Source organism: Scyliorhinus canicula, chromosome 7 (assembly GCF_902713615.1).
Source record: "Scyliorhinus canicula chromosome 7, sScyCan1.1, whole genome shotgun sequence".
Taxonomy (NCBI): domain Eukaryota; kingdom Metazoa; phylum Chordata; class Chondrichthyes; order Carcharhiniformes; family Scyliorhinidae; genus Scyliorhinus; species Scyliorhinus canicula.
In genome coordinates, this window is record NC_052152.1 from 106,942,581 (window position 1) to 106,970,105 (window position 27,525).

The following is a 27,525-nucleotide window of genomic DNA, read 5'->3' on the forward strand; positions in this document are numbered from 1 at the left end:
GCTATAGGAAAATAATGGGGGTGTGGGACTAGCTGGATTGCTCTTGCAGAGAGCTGGTATTGACTCGATGGGTAAATGGCTGTCTCCTGTGCTGCAAAATATTCCAGGGGGGGCAAGGCTAGGAAGGGAGGGGAAAAAAGTATGAATTTTTTATGGGAATGAGAGCTAACGTATGTTGGTAAGGATGAGCGATAATTTTCCAGGGTAGCATGCAGTGGATTTTGAGATGAAATGCCATTTCTTGGGAATGGGAGGCCAGACAAGGGAGCAATGAAGTAGTCAAGTCAAAAGATCATAGAATCATAGAATTTACAGTGCAGAAGGAGGCCATTTGGCCCATTGAGTCTGCACTGGCACTTGGAAAGAGAGGCCGACTTAAGCCTGCGCCTCCACCCTGTCCCCGTAACTCAGTAACCCCAGCTAATCTTTTGTTCACTAAGGGGCAATTTAGCATGGCCAATCCACCTAACCTGCACACCTGTGGACTGTGGGAGGAAACCCATGCAGAGACAGGAGAAAGTGCAAACTCCACACAGTCACCCGAGGCTGGAATTGAACCCGGGGCCCTGGAGCTGTGAGGCAGCAGTGCAAACCACTGTGGCACCGTGCCGCTCATACGATGTTGGCATGGATGAAGATTCGAGCAACAGATGTTACAGAAATGAATTGGGCACTTTGATTAAAAACATGTGGAGTATGAGCTCATCTTGGGAGTTGAATAGGATGCACAGATTCCAAATATTTGGCTGAGATGTGGTTAGAATGGAGTTGGTGGCAAGAGTATCGAAGTTGTGTCAGGGACTAAGACAGTTGGCTGCAGAGTTGATCTTCATCTGAGGGAGTTGAATCTTATCCAAGACTGGAATATCAGAGGAGCAGTCTGACCACATAGAAGCAGAGGAGGTGTAGAGGAAAGATGGTGAGTGACAGAACTGAGGGTGCCTGAGTGAGCATTTGGAAGCTGACCACATAGCTGTTGCAGCCATCCACACGTGGTTGAGGAAAATTGGGGTGTAAGGTGCAAGATGTGAAGGACTCTGGAGGAACAAGGAGAAGCCATGGGTGGTGATGCTCTGGCTATAGTCCTACCAAGCTGAAAGGTATTGGAGAATGATAATGTGCTTACTCGTGAAAAAAGCTGCAGATAAGTTCAGGTGGGATAATGCAGCTTGGACTCAGTCACCTAGATAGAACATGGTTTGCATCCTTGTCAGCCATTTCAGTGCTATGGTAGTACAGGTATCTAATTTAGAGATTTGAATGGGGAGTTGTGGATTAAATTACCACAAATTTGTTAAGTGACAATGTTCAAAGATTTTGGAAAGGAAATTTGATGATTGAATGGGCAATGAGCATTTTGCAGAAGGAATTAACCATACAGTCCTAATACACTGCAAAATATTCCAGGGGGACAAGGCTAGGAAGGGAGGTAAAAAAGTAACAAAGCTGCCATAAGAAATGAGTTTTTTTTTTCAGCATTACAATCTAGATTTAATTGCTTTACAAGACGACACTTGGGCATATTTTGTCCTGTGAACTGGTTGTTTTTGTTCCTGCAAAACAACTTCTTCCACCACTCCTTGTTTCTGTAATATGCAGAGAATTAAAGGATTTAATTTTTATACTAAACAGTGATACGAATGCCAAGTTAGTAGCTTATTTAAAACCACCTAAATGCATTATAATGTTTCCCTGTCATGTTTTTCTTTGCAGGGCAGCACGATGGCGCAATGGTTAGCATTGATGCCTCACGGTCACTGTCGGTGTGGAGTTTGCGTGGGTCTCATGCTCAAACCCAAAGATGTGCAGGGTTAGGTGGATTGGCCAGGCTAAATTGCCAGATGTTTTTTTGACTTTCGGTGGTGACTATGCAGTGAGTGATCGCACACGGGGCATCTTCGGCCTGAAGGCGTAGATCTGAGTTCTTTTTACCCGAAAACGGGACAATTTTGACAGAAAAGTGTCGTTGAAGGTGTGGAGGAGAAGTTCCCCCCAGGAGTGGCAGGTCTGCTGGTTATCAGACCTGGCAGAAGAAGGTTGAAGATCTGGCCAAGGGACTGGAAGAGACCTGTGGGACAGTAGCAATTGGAAAGATGACGGAGGGGGAAGGGTCGTCACAGTTTGGAAAACCCCAGATCGAGCAGCTGAAGGGCGTTCGTTAAAGAGGAGTTTTACCAACAAAGAAAGGAAATGCAGGAAGACCCATCGAAGGAGCGGTGCACCCCTGAAAGGCTCGATGGAAAGAGTCGAGTAGTGCTTGGAGGCACAGGGGTGGCAGATCCAGGAGATAGTGAGGGTGATGTCAGACCACAGTGATTGGATGGTGTCATTGAAGGTGGAGGTGGGGCTCCTGGGGGACCTTCACAGTTATTCAGAGCAAAGGTAGACGAGCAGAAAAATTGATCAAGAAGGCAGAACCTGTGTATCGTCAGCCTGCCTGAAGGTGTGGAAGGCACGAGTGCCATGAGATGCGTCTCGAGAATGCTGGCAGGTGGGTGGTGGAGGGGGTTTTGGGGCAAGGCCACAGTGGTGGACAGAGTGCAAAGGTCTCTTTAGGGCAGCACGGTAGCATGGTGGTTAGCACAAATGCTTCACAGCTCCAGGGTCCCAGGTTCGGTTCCCGGCTGGGTCACTGTCTGTGCGGAGTCTGCACGTCCTCCCCGTGTGTGCGTGGGTTTCCTCCGGGTGCTCCGGTTTCCTCCCACAGTCCAAAGATGTGCAGGTTAGGTGGATTGGCCATGATAAATTGCCCGTAGTGTCCTAAAAAAAAAAGTAAGGTTGGGGGGGGTTTGGGGTTATGGGAATAGGGTGGATACGTGGGTTTGAGTAGGGTGATCATTGCTCGGCACAACATCGAGGGCCGAAGGGCCTGTTCTGTGCTGTACTGTTCTATGTTCTATGTCTCTAAGGCAGAGGTCAAGAGTGAGGGAGCCGCCGCGGGCAGTGATCGTAAGGCTCCACTGGTTTATGGAGATGGAAAAGATTCTGTGGTGGGCCAGTGAGAAGGGGATCAAGGTCCGAATATACCAGGACATTGGAGCGGAGCTGGCAAAAGGGCCTGCTAGGTTCAAGGCGGCTCTCTATCACCGACAGATCCGGTTCGGGATGCTGTACCCAGCGAAACTGCGGGTGACTTTCGAAGGCTGGGAGTATTATTTTGAAACTCCAGAGGAGGCCAATGACTTTATTCAAGAGCATAAACTGGGGGAGAACTGAACTTTGATGGGGAACCGGAACTTTGGTGGGAGACGGATGAGTTGGCACAGCGGAGTTCAGAAGACACGGATACTGTCGGGGTTGGAGGATGGGGGGTGCTTTACTTCCTTCTCAGATGGGAGTGATTTCATGGGATGACCTATATGTTAAGGAGTAATAAGTAAGGCTCCATTGGTTTATGGAGATGGAAAAGATTCTGTGGTGGGCCAGTGAGAAGGGGATCAAGGTCCGCCTTGAACCTAGCAGGCCCTTTTGCCAGCTCCGCTCCAATGTCCTGGTATGTTAAGGAGTAATAAGTTTGCATGGGGACAACGCCTCTCTTCTCCCCCCCCCCCCCCCCCCCCCCTGTGTTTTTTGGAGGAGGTGACCTGTGATTTTGTTTGGGTGGGAGGAGGGGCAAGTCCACAGGGAGCAGCTTGCACAGACCAAAAAGGGAAGGATAGAGGGGTAGATAGGGGGAGTCTTCGAGCAGGAGCTGCCACTCTGGCAGGTAATGCTGGTGAACGGATATGAGGTGGGGAAATGGCCACAATGGATGGCCAAAGAAAGTTGCTAAGGAAGTGCAGGACCCGGGTGGGAGATATGCAGTGGTGAGCGGGATGTTGGAAGTGGTGCCGGTGGTGCAAGTGAATGTATACACACCAAATTAGGACGATGTGAGGTTTTGTGAGGGGGCTGCTGGGAGCGGTTTTGGACTTGGCCATACATCAGTTGATTATGGGAAGGGACTTTAATTGTGTGCTGGAGCCGAGAGTGGACAGGTCGAACCCCAGGTCGATGGGAAGGCTGCGGATGGCAAAGGAGCTGGGAGGGGTTATGGAAAGGATGGGTGGAGATTTAAGAATTGGGGGGGAAGAGGGAGTACTCCTTGCACGTGTATAAGGTATACTCCAGAATTGATTTTTTTTTTTGTGATAAGTCACGAGTTGTTAGTGGGGGCAAAGAATGCGGGGACGTAATCTTGGACCACACGCTACATTGGTGGGAGATTCGACTTAGCTCGGGATGGGAGCAGAGGTCGGGATGGAGGTTAGACTCTGGGCCGTTAGCGGACATGGGGTTTTGCGATGAGGTATGGTCGGTGATTAAGGAGTACATGCAGTTTAATCAAAATGGGGAGATATCTGTGGCTAGATTCTGATGGCATTGGGCGAGATAGTCGAGGTGGACAGCGAGTATTTGAATATATGGGGAGAAGGCAGGAGAATGGAGATGAGGAAAAGATCAGTCATGATTGAGTGGCGGAGCAGACTCGATAGGCCGAGTGGCCTAATTCTGCTTCTATGTCTTATGGTCCCCCACCGTGGAGGGATTGGCGAAGAGAAAGGAGGATGCACGGGCTTCGTGAAGAGCAGGTAATCCACCCGATTGACACTATTGGGCAGCAACTGTGGAGGATGTGAGGCGGTGGTGGGAAGGAGAGAGGTCGGAAGGAGTTAAGATGGAGGAAGTCTTGCATGCGGTCCAGCCCGAGGGCCATGGTCGCAGGAGTGCTACCACTGGTACCAAGGAGATACACCTAGAGCCCGGTGGTGCAGTCCACGACTAGGGTGTGCAACCAGCTGAAGAGACACTTCAGGATGGAGGGGATGTCGGTGTTTTTTTGGGGGTTTTTTTCCCCTTCCTTACAGGTCCCACCTTTATTTTTATATTTTTAAAATAATTTTTATTCAAAATTTTCAAAAAATTTCAACAACAAAAAGTAAATGTTTTTTACAAAGAACAGAACAAAGAAAGAACAGAACGAAGAAAAAACAGTACCCACCCCCCCGTGTATACATGGAGAAAGGAATAAATCAACGCCCGCCATTAGCATAGGGCAACTATGCCCGTCCCTCCGGTCCAAAACACCGAAACAACCCCCCCCCCCCGGCCCCCCTCGGGCTGCTGCTGGCCTTTTCCTATCGTTCTGCCAGGAAATCCAGAAATGGCTGCCACCTCTTGAAAAACCCCTGCACTGATCCCCTTAGGGCAAATTTCACCTTCTCTAATTTAAGAAACCCTGCCATATCGTTGACCAAGGCCTCCACGCTTGGGGACCTCGCATCCTTCCACTGAAGAAGAATCCTCCGCCGGGCTACGAGGGACGCAAAGGCCAGAACACCGGCCTCTTTCGCCCCGGCTCCACTGCAACCCCAAAAATTTCGAGCCCCCAGCCCGGATTGACCCTGGATCCTACCACCCTCAACGCCGTCCTCGCTACGCCCTTCCAAAATTCCCCCAACGCTGGGCATGCCCAGAACATATGGGCATGATTTGCTGGACTTCCTGAGCACCTGATACACCTGTCCTCACTCCCGAAGAACCGACTCATCCTTGTCCCCGTCATGTGAGCCCTATGCAGCACCTTAAACTGTATGAGGCCAAGCCTCGCACAAGAAGAGGAGGAGTTCACCCTCCCTAGGGCATCCGCCCACGTCCCCTTCTCTATCTCCTCACCCAGCTCCTCCTCCCATTTACTCTTCAGCTCCTAGACCGAGGCCTCATCCATCTCCTGCATTACCTGGTACGCTGCCGAGATCCTCCCGTCACCAACCCACACCCCCGAGAGCACCCTGTCCTGGATCCCACGCGGCGGCAGCAGAGGAAACTCCGCCAGCTGCCGCCTGACAAACGCCCTTACCTGCATGTACCTGAAGGCGCACCCCGGGGGGAGCCTAAACTTCCCCTCCAGCGCACCCAGGCTCGCAAACTTCCCGTCGACAAACAGGCCCCTCAACCTCCTCATATCTGCCCTGTGCCAACTCAGGAACCCGCCATCAATTCTCCCTGGGACAAACCGGTGGTTGCCCCGTAACTCCCCCCGTGCCGTCTCCATTGCCCCCAAATTTTGAGGGTAGCCATCACCACCGGGCCCGTGGTATGCCTCGTTGGAGGGAGCGGCAGCGATGCCGTTACCAGCGCCTCTAGGCTCGTGCCCACACAGGACGCCATCTCCATTCTCTTCCATGCTGCCCTCTCCCCCTCCATCACCCATTTACGCACCATCACTGCATTGGCAGCCCAGTAGCACCCACAGAGGTTGGGCAGCGCCAGCCCCCCTGTCCCTGCCCCGCTCCAAGAACACCCTTCTCGCCCTTGGAATCCCGTGTGCCCACACAAACCCCGTAATGCTCTTATTAACTCGCCTGAAAAAGGCCTTCGGGATAAGGATGGGAGAGGCACTGGAACAGGAACAGAAACCTCGGGAGCACCGTCATTTTGACTGACTGTACCCTACCCGCCAGAGACAGCGGCAACATGTCCCACCTCTTAAACTCCTCCTCCATTTGCTCCACCAACCTCGTGAGATTAAGCTTATGCAAGGCACCCCCAACTCCTGGCCACCTGGACCCCCAAGTACCTGAAGCTCCTCTCCGCCCTTTTCAGTGGAAGCCTGCCAATTCCACCCTCCTGATCCCCTAGATGTACAACAAACAGCTTACTCTTCCCCAAGTTGAGCTTGTATCCTGAGAAATCCCCAAATTTCCGGAGAATCCCCATCACCTCCGACATTCCCCCCACCGGGTCCGCCACATACAACAATAGGTCATCCGCATAGAGCGACACTCGGTGCTCCTCCCCACCCCGGACCAGCCCCCTCCAACTCCCCGACTCCCTCAGCGCCATAGCCAGGGGTTCAATTGCCAGCGCAAAGAGCAGAGGGGACAGGGGACACCCCTGCCTCATCCCTCGGAATAGCCGAAAAAACTCCGACCTCCTCCTATTCATGGCCATGCTCGCCATCGGGGCCTCATACAACAGCCTTACCCAACTAACAAACCCCTCCCCAAACCCGAACCTTTCCAACATCTCCCACAAGTACCCCCACTCAACCCTATCAAAGGCCTTCTCCGCGTCCAGCGCCACCACAATCTCCGCCTCCCCTTCTACCGCCGGCATCATTATAACGTTCAAGAGCCTCCTTATGTTGGTGTTCAGCTGCCTCCCCTTCACAAACCCCGTTTGATCTTCGTGGATAACCTGCGGCACACAGTCCTCTATCCTCACGGCCAAGATCTTTGCCAACAACTTGGCGTCCACATTCAAAAGTGAGATCGGCCTGTATGACCCACACTGCAGGGGATCCTTGTCCCGCTTAAGAATCAGGGAGATCATCCCGAGACATCGTCGGGAGCAAAGCCCCCCCTTCCCTCACCTCGTTAAAAGTCCTAACCAACAGGGGACCCAACAGGTCTGCATACTTATTGTAAAATTCAGCCAGGAACCCATCCGGACCCGGCGCCTTCCCCGACTGCATGCTCCCTATCCCTTTGACCAGCTCCTCCAGCTCAACCGCCGCCCCCAGTCCCTCCACCTGTCCCTCCTCCACCCTCGGGAATCTCAGCCTGTCCAAAAAGTGCCCCATTCCCCCCTCCTCCACCAGAGGTTCGGACCGATACAGTTTCTCATAAAAGTCCCTGAAGACCCCATTAATGTCTACCCCCCTTCGCACCACATTTCCTCCTCGATCCTTAACTCCACCAATCTCCCTAGCCGCTTCCCGCTTACGGAGCTGGTGTGCCAGCATCCTGCTTGCCTTCTCCCCATATTCACACACCGCACCCTGTGTCTTCCTCCACTGAGCTTCTGCCTTTCTGGTGGTCAACAAGTCGAACTCAGCCTGGAGGCTGCGCCGTTCCCTCAGAAATCCCTCCTCCGGGGCCTCCACGTATCCCCTGTCCACCCTCACCATCTCCCCTACCAATCTCTCCCTCTCTCTCTGCTCCCTTCTCTCCCTGTGGGCAAGCGGGCGCTGGTCTCTCTCCTCCCCCAGCTCGATTTCCACCCAGTGTGGGGCATGGTCGGAAATGGCTATCGCCGAATACTATCCATAAACCCCCTCAACACCTTAGCCGCCACAGGCCTCCTACCCGTCCTGGAACTGGATCGATCCAGTGGCGGATCCAGCACCGTGTTGAAATCCCCCCCCCCCCATTATCAGACCCCCCGCCTCCAAATCTGGAATCCGGCCCAACATGCACCGCATGAAACCCGCATCGTCCCAATTCGGGGCGTATAGATTAACCCGCTCCCCTTGCAGCTTGCCACTCACCATCACATACCTCCCGCCACTGTCTGCCACCACATTCGACGCCTCAAACGACACCCTCTTCCCCACCAGGATCGGCACTCACCGATTTTTTGCATCCACCCCCGAATGAAACACTTGGCTCACCCACCCCTTCCTCAATCTAACCTGATCCGCCACTTTCAGGTGCGTCTCCTGAAGCATGGTCACAACCGCCTTCAGCCCCTTCAGGTGCGCAAACACGCGGGCCCGTTTCACCGGCCCATTCAGTCCCCTCACATTCCAGGTGATCAGCCGGATCAGGGGACCACCTACCCCCTCCCCCGTCGGCTAGCCATCACCCTTCCGTAATCTGCCACGTGCCCGCGCCCCCCACTCAGCCCGTTCCCCACAGCAACAGACCCCCATCCCGACCCCCTCTACATGCTCCAGCTCCTTCGCCACTTCAGCAGCAACCCGGTACGCCCCCCCCTTTTCCCCTCCCCCCAAACCTTCCCACCCCCCCAAGCTGGGGCCCCCCCTAGCTGCGTAACCCCTTCTGTTGCACATCCGTAAGTCAGCCGACTCCTGCTGACCCCAGCTGCTCCCGCCACCCCCAATGACCCCCCCCCCCCCCCCCCCCCCCCCCCCCCCCCCCGTGCAACACAATCACCTCCCCAGTGCCGGCCCCGCCCACCGCTCCTCTAGTGCGGGAGAAAAGCCCGCGCTTCAATCCCAAGCCCCACCCAAAACGCGGGAAAAGACGGGCACATGACCCAACAGGACCGCGAACCCCACCCAAACTCTCAACCAGTGAACAAAATACAGACCACAAACATGACAAAACACCCAAATAAACAAATAACAGTCCCAAGCAAGCAGAAAAAAAAAGCAGAACAGCAAAAACAGATCATCCAATAGAACCGATTAAAGCGAAAGGATACCCAGGAGGGCAAAGCCTCCGGGCTGTATACAGCATTCCCCAGCCCTCAGTCCTCAGTTCAAGTCCAACTTCTCTGCCTGAACAAAAGTCCAGGCTTCCTCCGGGGAGTCAAAATATAGCTGGCGATCTTTATAAGTGACCCACAGGCGTGCCGGCTGTAACAAGCCAAACTTGACCCCCTTCTTGTGAAGCACTGCCTTCGCCCGGTTAAAGCCAGCCCTTCTCTTCGCCACCTCCGCACTCCAGTCCTGATAGATCCTGATCACCGTGTTCTCCCACTTGCTATTCCTCTCCTTCGCCCAACGCAGCACACACTCGCGGTCGACAAAGCAGTGAAAACGGACCAGCACCACCCGAGACGGCTCGTTTGGCCTGGGTTTCCTCAGCAGCACCTGATGGGCTCCCTCCAGCTCCATAGTCCCCTGGAACGACCTCGCACCCATTAGCGTGTTCAGCATCATGGCCACATAGGCCACCCAAATCCGAACCTTCCAGCCCCTCTGAGAGGCCCAGGATCCACAGGTTCTTCCGACGGGCCCGGTTCTCCATCTCCTCCAGCCTCGCTGACCACTTCTTGTGGAGCGCCTCGTGCGACTCCACCTTCACTGCCAGGCCCAGGAGTTCGTCTTCGCCCTCCGATGCCTTTTGCCGAAGCTCTCGGATCTCCGCACCCTGAGCCATCTGGGTCGCCATAAGCTTGTCCAGGGAGGCCTTAAACGGCTCCAGAATCTCTGCCTTCAGCTCCTTAAAGGAGCGCTGAAGCAGCTCCTGCTGCTCTCGCGCCCACTGCTGCCACGCTACTGCTGCTTCCCTGCCCCCCGCCATCTTGCTTCTTTTGCCTCGCACCTTTCTCTGCTCCAAAGCCGATTTTTTGACCGCTCCGCTCCAAGTCCAGGCCATCCACCGGCAGAGAATCGTAGAGAGAGTGTTCCCACACGGGGAAAAGTCCAACCAGCACCGCTACGGGCCCTTAAAAGAGCCCAAAAGACCGAAAAAAGCGGGAGCTACCGAACGTGCGGCTTAGCTCAACATCACAGCAACCGGAAGTCGGGGGGCATGTCGGTGTTAACACCTTTTGCACGGAAGGTGTGGAAAGGGTTTCCCATGCTGCCGAATTATGCCCTATTGGAGCAGTTGCTGCTTCCAGATGTGGAAGGGGAGGGTGGGATTGGGGACATACATGAGTGGTTGGGGAAGCAGGGGGGTACGCAATTGGTGAGAATAGAGGAGGAGTTGGGGGGGGGGGCAAGATAGGTTGTGGAGTGAGGCATTGCATAGCGCGCATTCATGTGCGAGGTTGCGTTTGACACAGTTTAAGGTGGTACACAGGGTACACATGACTCGGGCAAGGATGAATGAGTTCTTCCAGGGGGTGACTGACAAGTGTGAGAAGTGTGGGCGAGGACCAGCAAACCACGTGCATATGTTCTGGGGCTGTGAGAAGTTAGAGAAATACTGGATGGAGTGTTCAGGAAACGAGCAAAGATTGTGGGGGTGTAGGTCGGGCTGGACCTGATAGTGACGATTTTAGGGATAAATCATTAGTGTCACAAGTAGGATTACATTAAGATAAAAGCAAATTGCTGCGGATGCTGGAATCTGAAACCAAAGCGAAAATGCTGGAAAAGCTCAGCAGGTGTGGCAGCATCTGTAGGGAGAGAAAAGAGCTAACGTTTCGAGCCCAGATGACCCTTTGTCAAAGGTATAGGCTTATGTTAACACAGCAAGGAAGTTAATGTGAAAATCCCCTAGCCGTCACACTATGGCATCTGTTCGGGTACACCGGGAGAATTCAGAATGTCCAATTCACCAAACAAGCACGTCTTTCCTCTTGAAGGAAACCAGAGCACCTGGAGGAAACCTACGCAGGCATGGTGACGCAGTGGTTAGCACTCCTGCCTTACAGTTCCAGGGTCCCGAGTCCAATTCCAACCTCGGGTGACTGTGTAGTTTGCACTTACTCCCTGTGTCTGCGTAGGTTTCCTCCGGGTACTCTAGTTTCCTCCCACAGTCCAAAGATGTGCAGGTTCGGTGGATCGGCCACGCTAAATTGTCCCTTGTTGTCCAAAAGGTTAGGTCGGGTTACTGGTTTACGGGGATAGAGTGGAAGCCTGGGCTTAAGTAGGGTGCTCTTTCCAAGGGCCGGTGCAGTCTCAATGGGCCAGATGGCCTCCTTTTGCACTGTAAATTCTATGAACTGGCTGATTTTTGAGTTTCAACTCCACTTTCCTGCCTGCGCACCATAACCCTCAATTTTTAGAGACATCAAATATTTGTCCATCACAGCTTTAAATGTGGCCTTCAATGGAACATCCACATTCTTCTGGGGTAGAGAATGCATAGATTGGCAGCACATTTTAGTAAAGAAATTCCTCCTCATCTCAGTCCCTTTAACCTGAGGCTGTGTCCCTGTCTTCTAGATTTCCCAGCCAGTGGAAAGAACCTCTGTGTCTGCCCTGTCAAGTCCCTTCAGAATCTTTGTGGGCAGCACGGTAGCACAAATTTGCCCTTAGTGGCCAAAAAGGTTAAGTGGGGTTACAGGGACAGGGTGGAGGTGTGGGGCTTAAGTGGGGTGCTCTTTCCAAGGGCCGGTGCAGACTCGATGGGCCGAATGGCCTCATTCTGCACTGTAAATTCTACGATGCTCCGCACAGATAGTGACCCAAGTGAGAATCGAACCCGGGTCCCTGGCTAACCACTGTTGCAACCGTACCGCCCTCCATATCGGAAATGCCATAGCCGATGGAGGGGAGGAAGGCCGCGTCGTGGCCTTTGCCTCCCTAGTTGCCCGGCGAGAGTTTTGCTGGAATGGTGGTTGGCTACGCCGCCGTGGGTGGCGGCCTGGTTAGGGGATTTGTACGACTTTCGGAGAAAATTAAGTTTGAATTGAGGGGTCCAGCATTGTGTCATGGTGGGGATTGTTTGTGGCCATATTTGAGGAATTGTTCGTCCGGGGGTGGGGGGGAATTTGTACAGCGTGTAAAGCTGTGAGTTGGGAAGAGTGTTCCCCAGATTATTTATGTTTTTGGATTTTTTGAATATGTTTGGAATACAGTACATTTAAGAAGAAAAGTTTTTCTTTGCATGCTATGTGCATAATTGTTCACATCATTTTAAACTGGCTGATTCTCCAATGGAATGGGGCAGATGCATGACTTTCACATAGCAACACCATATGTGGATTCCTTGTTGCATCGGACAAAAAATTTGAACAGTGATTAGGTGCTTTTTTCCCGATAGAAGTGGCATCACTCTGCACTGCTTCTAAAGCACGAGTAATATTGACAAGGGCTTGACAGCAAATCACTTTTCCAACTCCGTTGATGCGGGTATTTCATAATGCATTTCCAATACAATACTTGAGTCAACCTGATACTACCGGGTCAATATGGTATTAAATATTTGGAAGTAATGAATTTTATTTTACAAATTAGCCTCTTCAATTCTTGGTTTTCTTGGTTTATTTTCTGAAATTAATCATACAACGTATGATTTGCAATCATGCAAAGTTGCAATAGATGCATTACCAGAGAGTTCCATCCACCAGTTTCCTATTTTACTGTTTTCACTGACGTTTGACCCAAGTGATCTCCATTCAGATTTCACTGGCTTTGCTCTCTTTTCACCCCAGTTGTACCTTAGAACCCAACTTAATTTATCTTTACCTTTCTTCTTTCATTAACTTTAGGCCTCCGAAGAAGTGTCAAAATGCCTGCTAACCATGAAAGAGATATTATGTGGTACCAATGATAAGGAGCCTCAGACTGAAACGGTTGCACAGTTGGCGCAGGAGCTGTACAATAGTGGATTGCTAATATCATTAATTGCACACTTGCAACTGATAGACTTTGAGGTAAGTAATCCTGGAACCACAGTGTATTTTATCCCTGTGATAGCAATGCTGTAATGAAAGAAGTGTTTCAGATAGCTCCTTTTAAGGCGAACTTGATCTTTTTCTAGGTGGAGGAACTCTGCCAAGTCACTCACCCATGCTCCCACTTGCAGCGACACCGAGTCCGCCAACACAGCCGCCTGGCTATCGGGGAGGCAAAGGCTACCATGTCAGCCTTTCTCCCCACTTTCACACCCGAATATCGGCACCCACGGGCTCACCACCACCTCCACTCTCAAACTCTTCGACATTATGTTCGCAAACTCTTTCTAGAACCTCACCAACCTTGGTCATGCCCAAAACATATGGACATGGTTCACCGGACTCCCTGCACACCCGCATCTATCGACCACCCCTAGAAAAAAAACAGCTCATCCTAGACATTGTCATATGAACCCCATGCACCACCCTAAACTGTATGAGACTCGGTCTTGGACATGATGAGGATGAGTTTATCCTCCGTAGCCTCACTCCACACCTCAGCTTTCATCGCCCCTCCCAACTAATCAGTTTCCGATAGACAGCCTTAAACACCTCATTTACCTCCCCGACTCAGTTACCAGCTTTCTCTCCTCCCCACCACCACCACACACACACACACACCCCAGTCCCTCAGCCACCCAATCTCCCTCGCAGCCGCCTCAGCTGATGCACAAGCACCTTGCTCGCCGTCTCCCCAAACTCATACACTGCGCCTCTGGCCCTGTGCAGTTGTCCCACCGCTTCCCCAGTTGACACTAGCCCAAACTCCATTTAGATCTTCTGCCCCTCCCTCGCCAGTGCCTCCTCAGGCACCCTCACCCCCGATTACCTCCAGTCCACCGCCAAAATGTCCTCCACCCGCCTCGGCCCCTCTGCCTACTCATCCATCATCTTATGTGCCCAAATCGAAATAATCGCCCCTAAACACTGTCTTCAACCTAGCCATATAGTTCCAGATAGCCTCCCCTATCTTCTCACAGACCTCCTTATTGGCCTATAACCCCACGTCCGACCTCCGCTGTGGCCTTGGGGAGCTCGCACCCTCCACCTGCAGGTTCACCCAGTGTGGCGCATGGTCAGACACCACGATCATCGAATACCGGGTCCCAACCATCCCTGCCAACAAAAGCCTTGTCCAGGACTGAACCCCAGGTTGCCACAGGTCCCCCGCCCCGATTTGCTCCATAAATCCTAACAAGTCCTTTGCCATTGCTGACTCCCTCCTCGATCGAGGGCATGACCGGTCCAACCTAGCATCTGGCACCGTATTAAAATCCCCCCACACCCTCCCCCAATAATTAGAGTACCCAATTATTTTTTTTTCCAATTAAGGGGCAATTAGTGTGGCCAATCCACCTAACTTGCACATCTTTGGGTTGTGGGAGTGAAAACCCACGCAGACATGGGGAGAATGTGCAAACTCCACACGGACAGTGATCCAGGGCTGGGATTCGAACCCGGGTCCTCGGCGCCGCAGTCCCAGTGTTTATTTCCACTTTAACCAGCTCCCCCGGGTCCTCGGCGCCGCAGTCCCAGTGTTTATTTCCACTTTAACCAGCTCCGCACCCCCTCGGGTCTCCCCAAGATATCCACTGGCATCGCCCCTAGCTTTAACACCAATGAGTTTTTCCACCTATTCTGTCTGATAAGTGTAACATGCTTATAAGATTCTAGATATAGTTTGCTACAATTAAGATACAATAAAGATTCTTTGAAGCAAAAGAAGAATGTTGCTGCTCTTGCAGAAGCTTGTTTCATACTTGATGATCCAACACACACCAGTTACTTTGTCAATTCTGAATCCTAATCGGCAGATTATTTCTCTGGAAATTTACAGCTATAGTATCTGTATTATCATTTGCACATTGTTCATTGTACTGACTGCCTCCTTAACTGGACAGTTTGGTCATCTTGACCGGCCATCAGGTTGTGCCCTTTAAATGGAAAGATAAAGGAAAATATGATGGATGTTTTGGATATGTAACCATCTTGCTTGAACTATGTCAAGTCATCCCAGTTTATAGATCTCTATTGCACAGTATTGAGCCTTTGTTGAACAAGTGTTTTGGTTTTTCAAATAACTCCAGCATATCTTGGTGAAAATGGTGGCACAGTGGTATTGTCGTTGGACAAGTAATCCAGAGACGCAGGGTAATTCTCTGGGGACTCGGGTTTGTATCCCACCAAGTTTAGATGGTGGAATTTAAACTCAATAAAGCATCTGAAATTGCAAGTCTAATGATGACCATGAAACCATTGTCAATTGCCGTAAAAACCCAACTCGTTCACCCATGTCTTTTAGGGCAGTGTTTTGCAAACTTTTTTGCCCAGGACCCATTTTTACCAGCCGGCCGATCTTTGCGAACTGTGCCAGCCTGCCTTTAATGTGACAGGTGAGCCTGCTTGGTCCTTGAACTCGCAATGCTTAGTCTTGAAATGCCTTTGAAGATTGAGGGTTTTGATCTTTAATTTGCCAGTATTTCCTGCATGTAATACACACAAACTTTGCCTCCTGATTTGCAAGGAAACCCATACCTCAAGAAATCATCTTTATATTGCTTTGTTCCTGTTTTCAGCTTCATGGGTTGTTCACCAGAGGCCCTGGAGCTCGTATCAGTACTACTGGCAGCTACAAAATGGAGGAATCTCTCTTGCGCCCAGAGCATGTGACATCACTTTAAGGAACACGTGACCTGATCTCTGCTGCCGCTCCAGGCAGTAAGACCCCAATGATCTTTTTAAAATAGTCTGTTTCTAGGTCAACGTGCTGACTTCAAAAGAGGCGGTCTGTCTCGCTGGGCTCTGGGCCTGCGTGCTGCTGAGGGGATACACATGCGCAAGACGACCAGGCATTCTGAGGGCTCGGCATTTTTAAAAGCCAATCGCAGCCTTTGGGCACTTCTCCCCGTCATCAGGAACGCTGCAATTGAAAGCCCCGCAACCCACCTGTGAGTCGCGATCCTGACTTTGAAAATTGTTGCTTAGGGAAGGGAACCTGCCGTCTTTACCTGGTAACTCCATACCCACAGGAATGTGGTTGACTCTTAAATGCCCTCTAAAAGCCACTCCGTTGTATTCAACCACGACAAAGAAAGCACAGAGTAATAAACTGGATGGACCACCCAGCATCGACCACCCAAACACCGGAAACTACAAAGGCAAACCCAGCTCTATTGACCCTGCCAAGACCTCCTTGCAAACATCTACGGGCTTGCGCCAAAATTGAGAGTTGTCCCATAGACTAGTCAAACAACAGCCTGACATAGTCATACTCATAGAATCATACCGCACAGAAAATTACTATTCCTGGGTATACCCTGTCTCAACAGCAGGCCAGACCCAACAGAAGTGGTGAAGCAGTGATGTGCAGTCGGAACGGCATTGCCATGCGAGTCCTCGCATCAACTCTGGGGCCCATGAAGGCTCATGGCACCAGATGAAACATGGGCAAGGAAACCCCTGCTGACTACCATTTACTGTGCCCCTTAGCTGATGAATCTGTACTCCTCCATGGTGAACACCACTTGGAGGAAGCACTGAGGGTGGCAAGGGCACCGAATATCCATTAGCAAGAGTGGCTTGGTAGTATCACCATAGTCCGAGTTGGCCAGGTCAAAAAGGACATCACTCTAGACTAGGCAGGTGGTGAAGGAGCCAACAAGAGGGGGAAAACATAACTGACCTCAACCTCATCAACCTGTCTGCCGCCGAATGATAGGTCCATGACAGTATCGGTAGGAGTATCGTATCGCATAGTCCTTGTGGAGACAAAGTCTCATCTTCACATTGAAGATAATCCTCCATTGTGTTGTGTGTCACTACTATCATGATAAATGAGATAGACTTTGGCCAGATCTAGCAATTCAAGACTGGGCATTCATGAGGGACTGTAGGCCATCAGCAGCAGCAGAGTTGTACTGGACCACAACCTACAACCTCATGGCCTGGCATATCCCCCACTGTACCATTACCACCAAGCCAGGCGATCAACCCTGGTTCAATGAAGATTGCAGGAGGGCATGCCAGGAGTGACACCAGGCATACCTAAAAATGAGGTGTCGACGTGGTGAAAATACAACACAGGGCTTCTTGAAAAAAAAAATTTGAAAATCGCTTATTGCCACGAGTAGGCTTCAATTAAGTTACTGTGAAAAGCCCCTAGTAGCCACATTCCGGCGCCTGTCCGGGGAGGCTGGTACGGGAATCGAACCGTGCTGCTGGTCTGCTTTAAAAGCCAGCGATTTAGCCGAGTGAGCTAAACCATCCCCTCCCAGCTTGCGTCCCAAGCAGCAAGTGAGAATAAGAAAATAATATAAGAACTAGGAGCAGGAGTAGGCCATCTGGCCCTTTGAGCCTGCTCCGCCATTCATTGAGATCATGGCTGATCTTTTGTGGACTCCGTTCCACTTCCCCGCCCGAACACCACAACCCTTTTATTCCTTTATTCTTCAAAAAACTATCTATCTTTATCTTAAAAACATTTAATGAAGGGGCCTCAACTGCTTCACTGGGCAGGGAATTCCATAGATTCACAACCCTTTGAGTGAAGAAGTTCCTCCTAAACTCAGTCCTAAATCTACTTCCCCTTATTTTGAGGCTATGCCCCCTAGTTCTGCTTTCACCCGCCAGTGAAAGCAACCTCCCGGCATCTATCCTATCTATTCCCTTCATCATTTTATATGTTTCTATAAGACCACCCCACCCGCCCGCATCCTTCTAAATGCCAATGAGTACAGTCCCAGTCTACTCAACCTCTCCTCGTAATCCAACCCCCTCAACTCTGGGATTAACCTAGTGAATCTCCTCTGCACACCCTCCAGCGCCAGTACGTCCCTTCTCGGGTAAGGAGACCAAAACAGAACACAATACTCCAGACGTGGCCTCACTAACACCATGTACAGTTGCAGTATAACCTCCCTTGTCTTAAACTCCATCCCTCTAGCAATGGACAAAACTCCATTCGCCCCCTTAATCACCATAAACCAACTTTTTGCAACTCATGCACTGGGATATCCAGGTCCCTCTGCACAGCAGCATGTTTTAATATTTTATCATTTAAATAATAATCCCTTTTGCTGTTATTCCTACCAGAATTAATAGCCTCACATTTGTCAACATTGTATTCCATCTGCCAGACCCTAGCCCATTCACTTAACCTATCCAAATCCCTCTGCAGACTTCCAGTATCCTCTGCACTTTTTGCTTTACCACTCATCTTAGTGTCGTCTGCAAACTTGGACACATTGTACTTGGTCTCCAACTCCAAATTATCTATGTAAATGGTGGGCCCAACACTGATCCCTGAGGGACACCGCTCGCTACTGATTACCAACCAGAGAAACACCCATTAATCCCCACTCTTTGCTTTCTATTAATTAACCAATCCTCTATCCATGCTACTACTTTACCCTTAACGCCATGCATCATTATCTTATACAGTAACCTTTTGTGTGGCACCTTGTCAAAAGCTTTCTGGAAATCCAGATATACCACATCCATTGGCTACCCGTTGTCTACCGCACTGGTCATGTCCTCAGAAAATTCCACTAAATTAGTTAGGCACGACCTGCCCTTTATGAACCCATGGTGCGTCTGCCCAATGGGACAATTTCCATCCAGGTGCCTCGCTATTTCTTTTTTTTAAAAATAATTTTTATTGAAAAATTTTGTATTTATACAACAACATCTTGCTGCTGCTATTGACCAAGATACCTATCTTTGAGCCAGGAAGTCCAGAAAAGGCTGCCACCGTTTATAGAACCCTTGTATTGATCCTCTCAGGGCAAATTTGACCCTCTCCAATTTTATAAATCCCGCCATGTCACTGATCCAGGTCTCCACACTTGGGGGCCTCGCATCCTTCCACTGCAGCAAGATCCTCCGCCGGGCTACTAGGGACGCAAAGGCCGGGACGCAAAGGCCAGGACACCGGCCTCTTTCGCCTCCTGCACTCCCGGCTCCACTGCAACTCCAAAAATCGCGAGTCCCCCACCCTAGTTTGACCCTGGATCCAACCACCCTCGACACCGTCCCCGCCACCCCCTTCCAGAATCCTTCCAGTGCCGGGCATGCCCAGAACATATGGGCATGATTCGCCGGACTCCCCGAACACCTGGTGCACCTGTCCTCACCCCCAAAGAACCTACTCATCCTAGTCCCGGACATGTGGGCCCGGCGCAGCACCTTGAATTGGATGAAACTATGCCTCGCACATGAAGAGGAAGAGTTGACTCTCTCCAAGGCATCCGCCCAAGTCCCGTCCTCTATCTGCTCCCCAAGTTCCCCCTCCCATTTAGCCTTCAGCTCCTCCACTGACGACTCCTCCACCTCCTGCATTACCTTATAAATGTCAGACACTTTCCCCTCTCCGACCCACGCCCCTGAAAGCACTCTGTCCATCGCCCCCCGCGAGGGCAGCAAAGGGAACTCCTCTACCTGTCGCCTAGCAAACGCCTTTACCTGCAAGTATCTGAACATGTTCCCTTGGGGGAGCCCAAATTTATCTTCCAGTTCCCCCAGGCCCGCAAACCTCCCGCCAATAAACAGGTCCCTCAATTTACGGATGCCTACCCTTTGCCACCCCCTAAATCCCCCATCAGCATTCCCCAGAATGAACCGATGATTTCCACCTAATGGAGCCTCCATCGAGCCCCCTGTTTCCCTCCTATGCCGTCTCCACTGTCCCCAGATTCTTAGGGTCGCCGCCACCACCGGGCTCGTGGTATACCTCTTAGGAGAGAGCGGCAACGGCGCCGTTGCCAAGGCACCCAAGCTCGTACCTCTACATGACGCCATCTCCATTCTTTTCCACGCGCCCCCCCCCCCCCCTCCTCGGAAGCACCGTCATTTTGACGGACTGCACCCTCCCCGCCAATGACAATGGCAGCATGTCCCACCTCTTGAACTCCTCCTCCATCTGATCCACAAGCCTGGTGAAATTATGCTTGTGAAGAGTCCCCCAGTCCCTGGCCACCTGCACCCCCAGGTACCTAAAACTCTCCCCTGCCCTCCTAAGCGGGAGCCTACCAGTTCCTTCCTCCTGGTCTCCAGGGTGCACCACAAACACCTCACTCTTGCCTAAATTAAGTTTATAGCCTGAAAAGGTCCCAAACTCAGCTAGCAGCTCCATCACCCCTGGCATCCCTCCCACTGGGTCCGCCACATAGAGTAAGAGGTCATCGGCATGCAACGACACCCTATGTTCCTCCCCACCTCGCACCAAACCTCTCCAGCTCCCTGAATCCCTCAACGCCATCGCCAACAGCTCGATTGCCAATGCAAACAACAAGGGGGACAGGGGGCAACTCTGCCTGGTCCCTCGGTAAAGCCGGAAGTACTCCGACCTCCTCCCATTCGTGGCCACACACGCCATCGGGGCCTCATATAGCAGCCTCACCCATCTAATAAACCCTTCACCAAATCCAAACCTCCCCAACACCTCCCATAAGTACCCCCACTCCACTCAATCGAAGGCCTTCTCCGCATCCAGCGCCACCACTATCTCAGCCTCCCCCTCAATCGCCGGCATCATGATGACATTCAACAATCTCCGCACATTCGTGTTCAGCTGCCTTCCCTTCACAAAACCTGTCTGGTCCTCGTGTCCAACTCCTGGCACACAGTCCTCTATCCTGGTGGCCAGGATTTTTGTCAGCACCTTGGCATCCACATTAAGGAGAGATATGGGCCTGTATGAACCACACTGCTGAGGGTCCTTGTCCCTCTTTAAGATTAACGAGATGAGCGCCCGCGACATCGTCGGGGGCAAAGTCCCCCCTTCCCACGCTTCATTAAGTGTCCGCACCAGCAAGGGGCCCGCTAGGTCCACAAACTTTTTATAAAATTCCATTGGGAACCCATCCGGCCCCGGCGCCTTCCCTGACTGCATCTGCCCGATCCCCTTAACTAGCTCCTCAAGCTCAATCGGCGCCCCCAACCCCTCCACCTGCTCCTCCTGCACCTTCGGGAAAGATAGCCCGTCGAGAAACCTCTCCATCCCCCTCCTCTCCCCCGTTGGCTCCGACTGGTACAGTTCCCCGTATAAGTCCTTGAAGACCTCATTCACCTCTACCCCCTTCCGCACCACATTCTAACTCCTGTCTCTCACTCCAGCAATTTCCTTAGCCGCATCCTACTTGCGGAGCTGATGAGCCAGCACCCTACTCGCCTTTTCACCATGTTCAATCACTGCCCCTTAGGCCTTCCTCCACTGTGACTCCGACTTTCTAGTGGTCAGCAAATCAAATTTAGCCTGTAGGCTACGCCTCTCCCCCAACAGTCCCTCCTCTGGTGCCTCCGCGTACCTCCTATCTACCTCCAGCATCTTCCCCACCAGTATATCCCTCTCACTCCTCTCGCTCCTCTCCCTGTGTGCCCGGATGGATATCAGCTCCCCACGAATCACTGCCTTCAGGGCTTCCCAGACCATCCCCACCTGGACCTCCCCCGTATCATTCACCTCGAGGTACCCTTCAATACTTGCCCGGACCCTCCTGCACACCTCCTCCTCCACCAACAACCCCACATCCAACCGCCACAACGGGCGCTGGTCCCGCACCTCTCCAACTCCATCCAATGCGGAGCATGGTCGGAGATTGCAATGGCTGAATATTCGGCCGCCTCCACTATCTGAATCAGTCCCCTACTCACCACGAAGAAGTCTATCCGAGAATAAACCCTATGTACGTGGGAGAAGAAAGCGTGTGAATGTGTCTCTAATTCACTTGTCTCTCAGTCCGGAAGAAACGGTCTCGAACACGTTCGTACTTTAGAATATTCTTTATTGCGATCGGGGCAGCCCTCTAGGGCTTTTGCTCAAAACATCCTGTCTTTATATGTTTTTTAAGGGGCTGTCCCTTACATTCACTTGAGCTTGCCCCCATTACAAAGCATAACTTGTTTTTGCCATAGTTACGATACATGATTTTACAGACTTTAAAGTTATCTATTGGCACATGAGTATATAGCAATTTTAGCAAAAACAGCAGGTGTTTAGCCACAGTATCAATGGCTCCCACATTTCATATTCCGTCATCCAGCCATCTTCCTTGTTTCTCAAGGCTATTTGGCTTACTGTCATGAGTCAGCTCATGAATTCAATAATAACTCCCTTATTTGTAACTTTCCACTAATGTGTCCCATTAATTCTGGATTGCTCTAGCTATTAACCCTTGCTTCACATTCTCAAGAGTACTCCCATGCCCTCGGCCTCACAAACCTCCATGGATCCACCCCTCCCATCTGGTCCATAAACCCTCTCAGTACCTTGGCCGCCGCCAGCCCCCTACCCGTCCTTGAACCGGACCGATCCAGTGAAGGGTCCAACAGTCCAACACCCTATTGAAGTCGTCGTCCCCCCCCCCCCCCCCCCCCGTAATCAGACCTCCCGCCTCTAGATCCGGGACCCGTCCCAGCATATGCCTCATAAAGCCCGCATCGTCCCAATTTGGGGCATACACACTAGCAAGTATCACCACCTCTCCCTGTAGCCTGCCCCTAACCATAACATACCTACCCCCCTTATCCGCCACCACCTCAGATGCCTCAAACAACACATTTTTCCCCACCAGAATCGCCACTCCCCGGTTCTTCACATCCAACCCGGAGTGGAAAACCTGCCCCACCCACCCAGCCCTTCCTCAGACGGACCTGGTCCGCCACCTTCAGGTGGGTCTCCTGAAGCATTGCCACATCTGCCTTTAGCAGTACCCTCGACCGCTTCACCGGTCCATTCAATCCTCTCGCATTCCAGGTGACCAACCGGATCAGAGGGCGTCCCGCCCCCCTCCCCCGTCGACTAGCCATAGCCCGTCGACTGCCCGCCCCAGGCCAGCACCCCCCGCCCGACCCAGTCCCCACAGCGACAACACCTCACCTCTGTCCCCCCCGGCCCACACCAGCTCCTTCCTGACCCTGCCAGCAGCAACCCGGTATCCCCCCCCCCCCCCCCCCCCCCCCCAAAGGCTAGGGACCCTCCTAGCTGCGAACCGTCCTCCATTGTACTCCCGTGGGTCAGCTAATTTCTGCTGACCCCGGAAACTCCCACCAAAAACCCGACCCTTCCCAAAGTGGGATCATCCCCCATCCTGTCCCTCCTCCAGGCACCGCTCCAGCGCGGGGAGGAACCAGTTAAGCCCTCCCCCCCCCCCCCCCCCCCCCCCCGTCATCGTCTCCACCCCCCAGCCCCGCAACGCGGGAAACCAGAGGAAAGCCCGCGCTTTCGCACTGCCCCACCACACCCTTCTGACGCAGCTCCCAAATACCAGCCCCACTCCATACCCCCAACCCGATATAGAATACAACAAACCCCCCCAACCCTCCCCGCAAGATACAAAACTCAAACAATGCCCCACAGCAAAAAAAAAATCAGAACAACACCCCCATAAATAATCATATCAAAATTGCAAAAGTACAGAGAAAGAGAACACAGCAACAGCAGAAACCAACAATAAAGCATTACAACCGACCCCCCAACCCCTAGTTCGAGTCCAGTTTCTCCGTCCGCACGAAGGCCCACGCCTCCTCCGGGGAATCAAAATAATAATGCCGGTCCAAATAAGTTACCCACAGGCGCGCAGGCTGCAACATTCCAAAGTTTATCTTCTTGTAGAGCACCTCTTTCATCCGATTAAACCCGGACCGCCGCTTCGCCACCTCCGCACTCCAGTCCTGGTAGATCCGTACTACCCCATTCTCCCAATTGCTGCTCTTCACCTTCTTGGCCCAGCGCAGCACATACTCCCGATCACTGAACCGGTGGAACCTCACCAGCACCGCACGCGGGGGTTTGTTCTCCTTAGGCCTCCTGGCCAGTACTCTGTGGGCTCCCTCCAGCTCCAAGGGCAGATGGAAAGATCCTGCCCCCACTAGCGAGTTCAGCATCGTGGCCACGTAGGTTGTCAGATCCGACCACTCCAGCCCCTCCGCAAGGCCCAAGATCCTCAGATTTTTCCGCCTCATGCGGTGATCAAGCTCCTCGAAGCGGTCTTGCCATTTCTTGTGGAGTGCCTCGTGCCCCTCCACCTTACTCACGAGGACCACAGCCTCCTCCTCTCGTTCAGTGGCCTGCGCCTGCCACGCCTGGATGGCAGCGCCCTGGGTCGTCTGAATCTCCAAGAGCTTTTTATTCGTTTCCTGCAGAGAGCTCAGCACCTCAGCCTTGAAATCTGCAAAACAGCGCAGGAGAGCAGCTTGCTGCTCCTGGGCCCACTGCTTCCACTCCTCTGGAGCTCCGCCAGCCGCCATCTTGGAATCCTTCCCCCGTTTTTTCTGGGGAGCTGCTGCCATTTCTTCCCCCTTTCCACTCCGAGTTCGAGTCATGAAATGCGGAGAAAGTCGATCACACCTTCTCCCACCGGGAGACGTTGAAAAAAAATTCCGTTTTGGGCTCTAAAAAGAGCCGAAAAGTCCGTTTGAATCGGGAGCTCCCAAATGTGCGGCTTCCTACGTCATCGCCGCCACCGGAAGTTCCTCGCTATTTCTTCCTTGATGATAGATTCCAGCATCTTCCTACTACCAAAGTTAAGCTACCTGGCCAATAATTACCCACTTTCTGCCTACCTCCTTTTTTAAACAATGGTGTCATGTTTGCTCATTTCCAATCCGCCGGGATAACCCGAGAGTCCAGTGAATTTTGGTAAATTATCACGAGTGCATTTTCAATTTCCCGAGCCATCTCTTTTAGTACCATCAGGGCCAAGAGACTTGTCTACTTTTAGTCCCATTAGCTTACCCATCACTACCTCCTTAGTGATAACAATCGTCTTAAGGTCCTCACCTGTCATAGCCTCATTTCCATCAGTCAGTGGCATGTTATTTGTGTCTTCCACTGTGAACACCGACCCAAAAAACCTGTTCAGTTCCCCAGCCATTTCCTCACGTCCCATTATTCAATCTCCCATTGTCAAATGATAGACAGACTTAAGTGTTTCCACAACGAATGGATCAGAGCTAAGCTCTGCAGTCCTGCCACATCCAGACATGAAACAACGCACTGGAGGAAGAGGCTCCACAAATATCCCCATCCTCAATGATGGAGGAGTCCAACACATCAATGCAAAAGACTAGGCTGAAGCATTTGCAACAATTTTCAACCAGAAGTGCTGAGTGCATGTTCCGTCTTGGCTTCCTCCTGAGGTTCCCAGCATCACCGATGTTAGTCTTCAGTCAATTCGATTCACTCCACTTGATATCAAGAAACAGCTGAAGCCAATGGATACTGAATATGAGCCCTGACAATAGTCCAGCAATAGTACTGAAGACTTGTGCTCCAGAACTTGCCCACGCCATTGCTAGTGCCAGCAACCCTGACCCTTTAGAAGAACCCGGCTCTATCCGAACCCACAAAGCCTCCAGATCCTCATCATCTCGGCATTTGTCGCCCAGTAATAATGTAACAAGCTCGGAAGGGCCAAACCCCCCCCAACTGCTTCCCCCTTTGGAACACCACCTTCCTTATCCTGGCTATCTTTCCAGTGCACACAAAGGACAAGAATGACTTTGGCAAAAAAAAACAACAGCCACTGAAACTGGAACCTTGGCAGAAAGTTTGTTTTTACTGCCTGCACCCAACCTGCCAGCGGCAAGGGGAGAGACTATCCTATCTCACCAAGTCCTCCTTCACCCTCCCCACGAGGCCCATGAAATTAAGTTTACAAAGTCATGCCCAGTCCTCTGCCACCTGCAAATACCTATAGCAACCCTCCCGCCCCTAAACCTGGATAAGACACCACAAAATATTCACTCTTCCCTAAATTGTTTTGCCCAATTGAAGGGTAATTTAGCATGGCCAATTCACTTACCCTGCGCATCGCTTTGGGTTGTGGGGGTGAGACCCATGCAGACATGGAGAGAAGGTGCAAACTCCACTTGGACAGTGACCCAGGACCAGGATCGAACCCGGGTCCTCGGTTCCGTGAAGCAGCAATGCTAACCACTGCGCCACCATGCTGCCCACTCTTCCCTAAATTTAACTTGCACATCAAAAACACCCAAAATTTCCTTAGCCGACCCCATTATGTTCCTCACTGACGAGCCCAGATCCAAGGTGTGAAGCAGCGGATCGACCGTGTATACAGACATCCTATGCTCCATCCGTGTTCCCCCCCTCCCCCCGCGCTTCACTATCCCCTTCCATATGTCCGAACCCCTCAGCCAAGAACTCAGTCGCCAACATTGGATTGGATTGGTTTATTGTCATGTTCACTGAGGTACAGTGAAAAGTATTTTTCTGCGAGCTGCTCAACAAATCAGTACATGAAAAGAAAATAAATAAAAAGAATATACATAATAGGGCAACACGACTTCTGGTGGCAGCTATGAAAGAGTAAGTCGCACATTTGGTGGCTCCTGCTCTGGTCGGACTTTTGGACCATTTCCCCTGATTTTTTAAACGGACTTGAATTGTAGAACAGATGTTAGTGGCATTTCTCCACTGAATTCCCACTTTGGTGCATGGAGAAAAGGACCAGAAGTGTTCGTAAGGGCAGAAACAATAAGACAGAGAAGACTTGGGCTGTAGTTGCAACAGGGGACAGCATGGCGGAGGGGCGAACCTCTGGCTTGTTGACCCAGCAGTCTATGGAGCAGCTGATGCAAGTCATCCAGGAGGGCTTTGCTACGCAGAAATGGGACTGCTTGGTCCCGATAAAAGTGTCGATTGAGCGGTTGGAGTTCAGGTTGGACGTCCAGGATCGGGCGATCCAGAAGGTGGAGAAGGTGCTGGCTGAGCAGGAGGAGCATCAGACCACGGTGGAGTTGGAGGTGGGGATGCTGAGGGACCAGCAAAAGAAGCTTTTGGAGAAGGTGGAGGATGACCCCCCCCCCCCCCCCCCCCGAGGGCTATGGTGGTGAGATTCCACAGGTTCTCGGATAAGGAGCGTATTCTGCAGTGGGCCAAGCAGACACGGAGCTGTAAGTGGGACAATAGCATCCTGTGGGTTTACCAAGACCTGTGCGTGGAGGTGGCCAGGAGGCGAGCAGGGTTCAATCAGATCAGGGCGATCCTTTTCAAGGAAAAAGGGGAAGTTTGAACTGTTATACCCAGCCCGTCTGGGTCACGCATGAGGATCAGCACTTTCACTTTGAATCGCCGGAGGACACGTTGGACTTTGCAGTAAAGAAAGGGCTGAAGAAGGACTGAGAACTTTTGAACTTGGCTGCAACGTTCGTGTTTCTGTTTTCTCTGTTTTATTTCTCTGTTTTTGTCAAAAGTTTCTCGTTTAGCTTGAAACCAGCAGTAGAGCTGAGTGAGTTTAGGTTTTCATTTGCACTGTTGGGGGATAGAGGTGTGCTAGTTTTGATCTTGGTGTTTTTCGGTTGGGCAATTGTGTGGGGATTGTTTGATGTTGGAGTTTGTTTGCATGAATGGAGGGGAGGGTGGGGAGGGAAAAGTAGGTGGGAGACTATCTGGCGCCGGGGATGGGGGCCACCAAGCTAGCTGGGTGAGCTAGCTCTCGGAAGCGCAGTGGGGGGTGTGCATATGTTTGGTTTAGGAAAGGGATT

The 27,525-nt window shown here is 51.7% G+C and overlaps 1 protein-coding gene across 2 annotated transcripts in view; it reads left to right on the forward strand.

Moving 5' to 3' along the window:
• cab39l (calcium binding protein 39-like) overlaps window positions 1–27,525 on the forward strand; it is a 138,297-nt gene that overhangs the window by 56,285 nt on the left and 54,487 nt on the right. For both annotated transcript variants that reach the window (XM_038802617.1, XM_038802618.1), the window contains one exon: window positions 12,838–13,002. In XM_038802617.1, coding sequence (XP_038658545.1) covers window positions 12,838–13,002 — 165 coding nt within the window. The remainder of the gene's footprint in view (window positions 1–12,837; window positions 13,003–27,525) is intronic.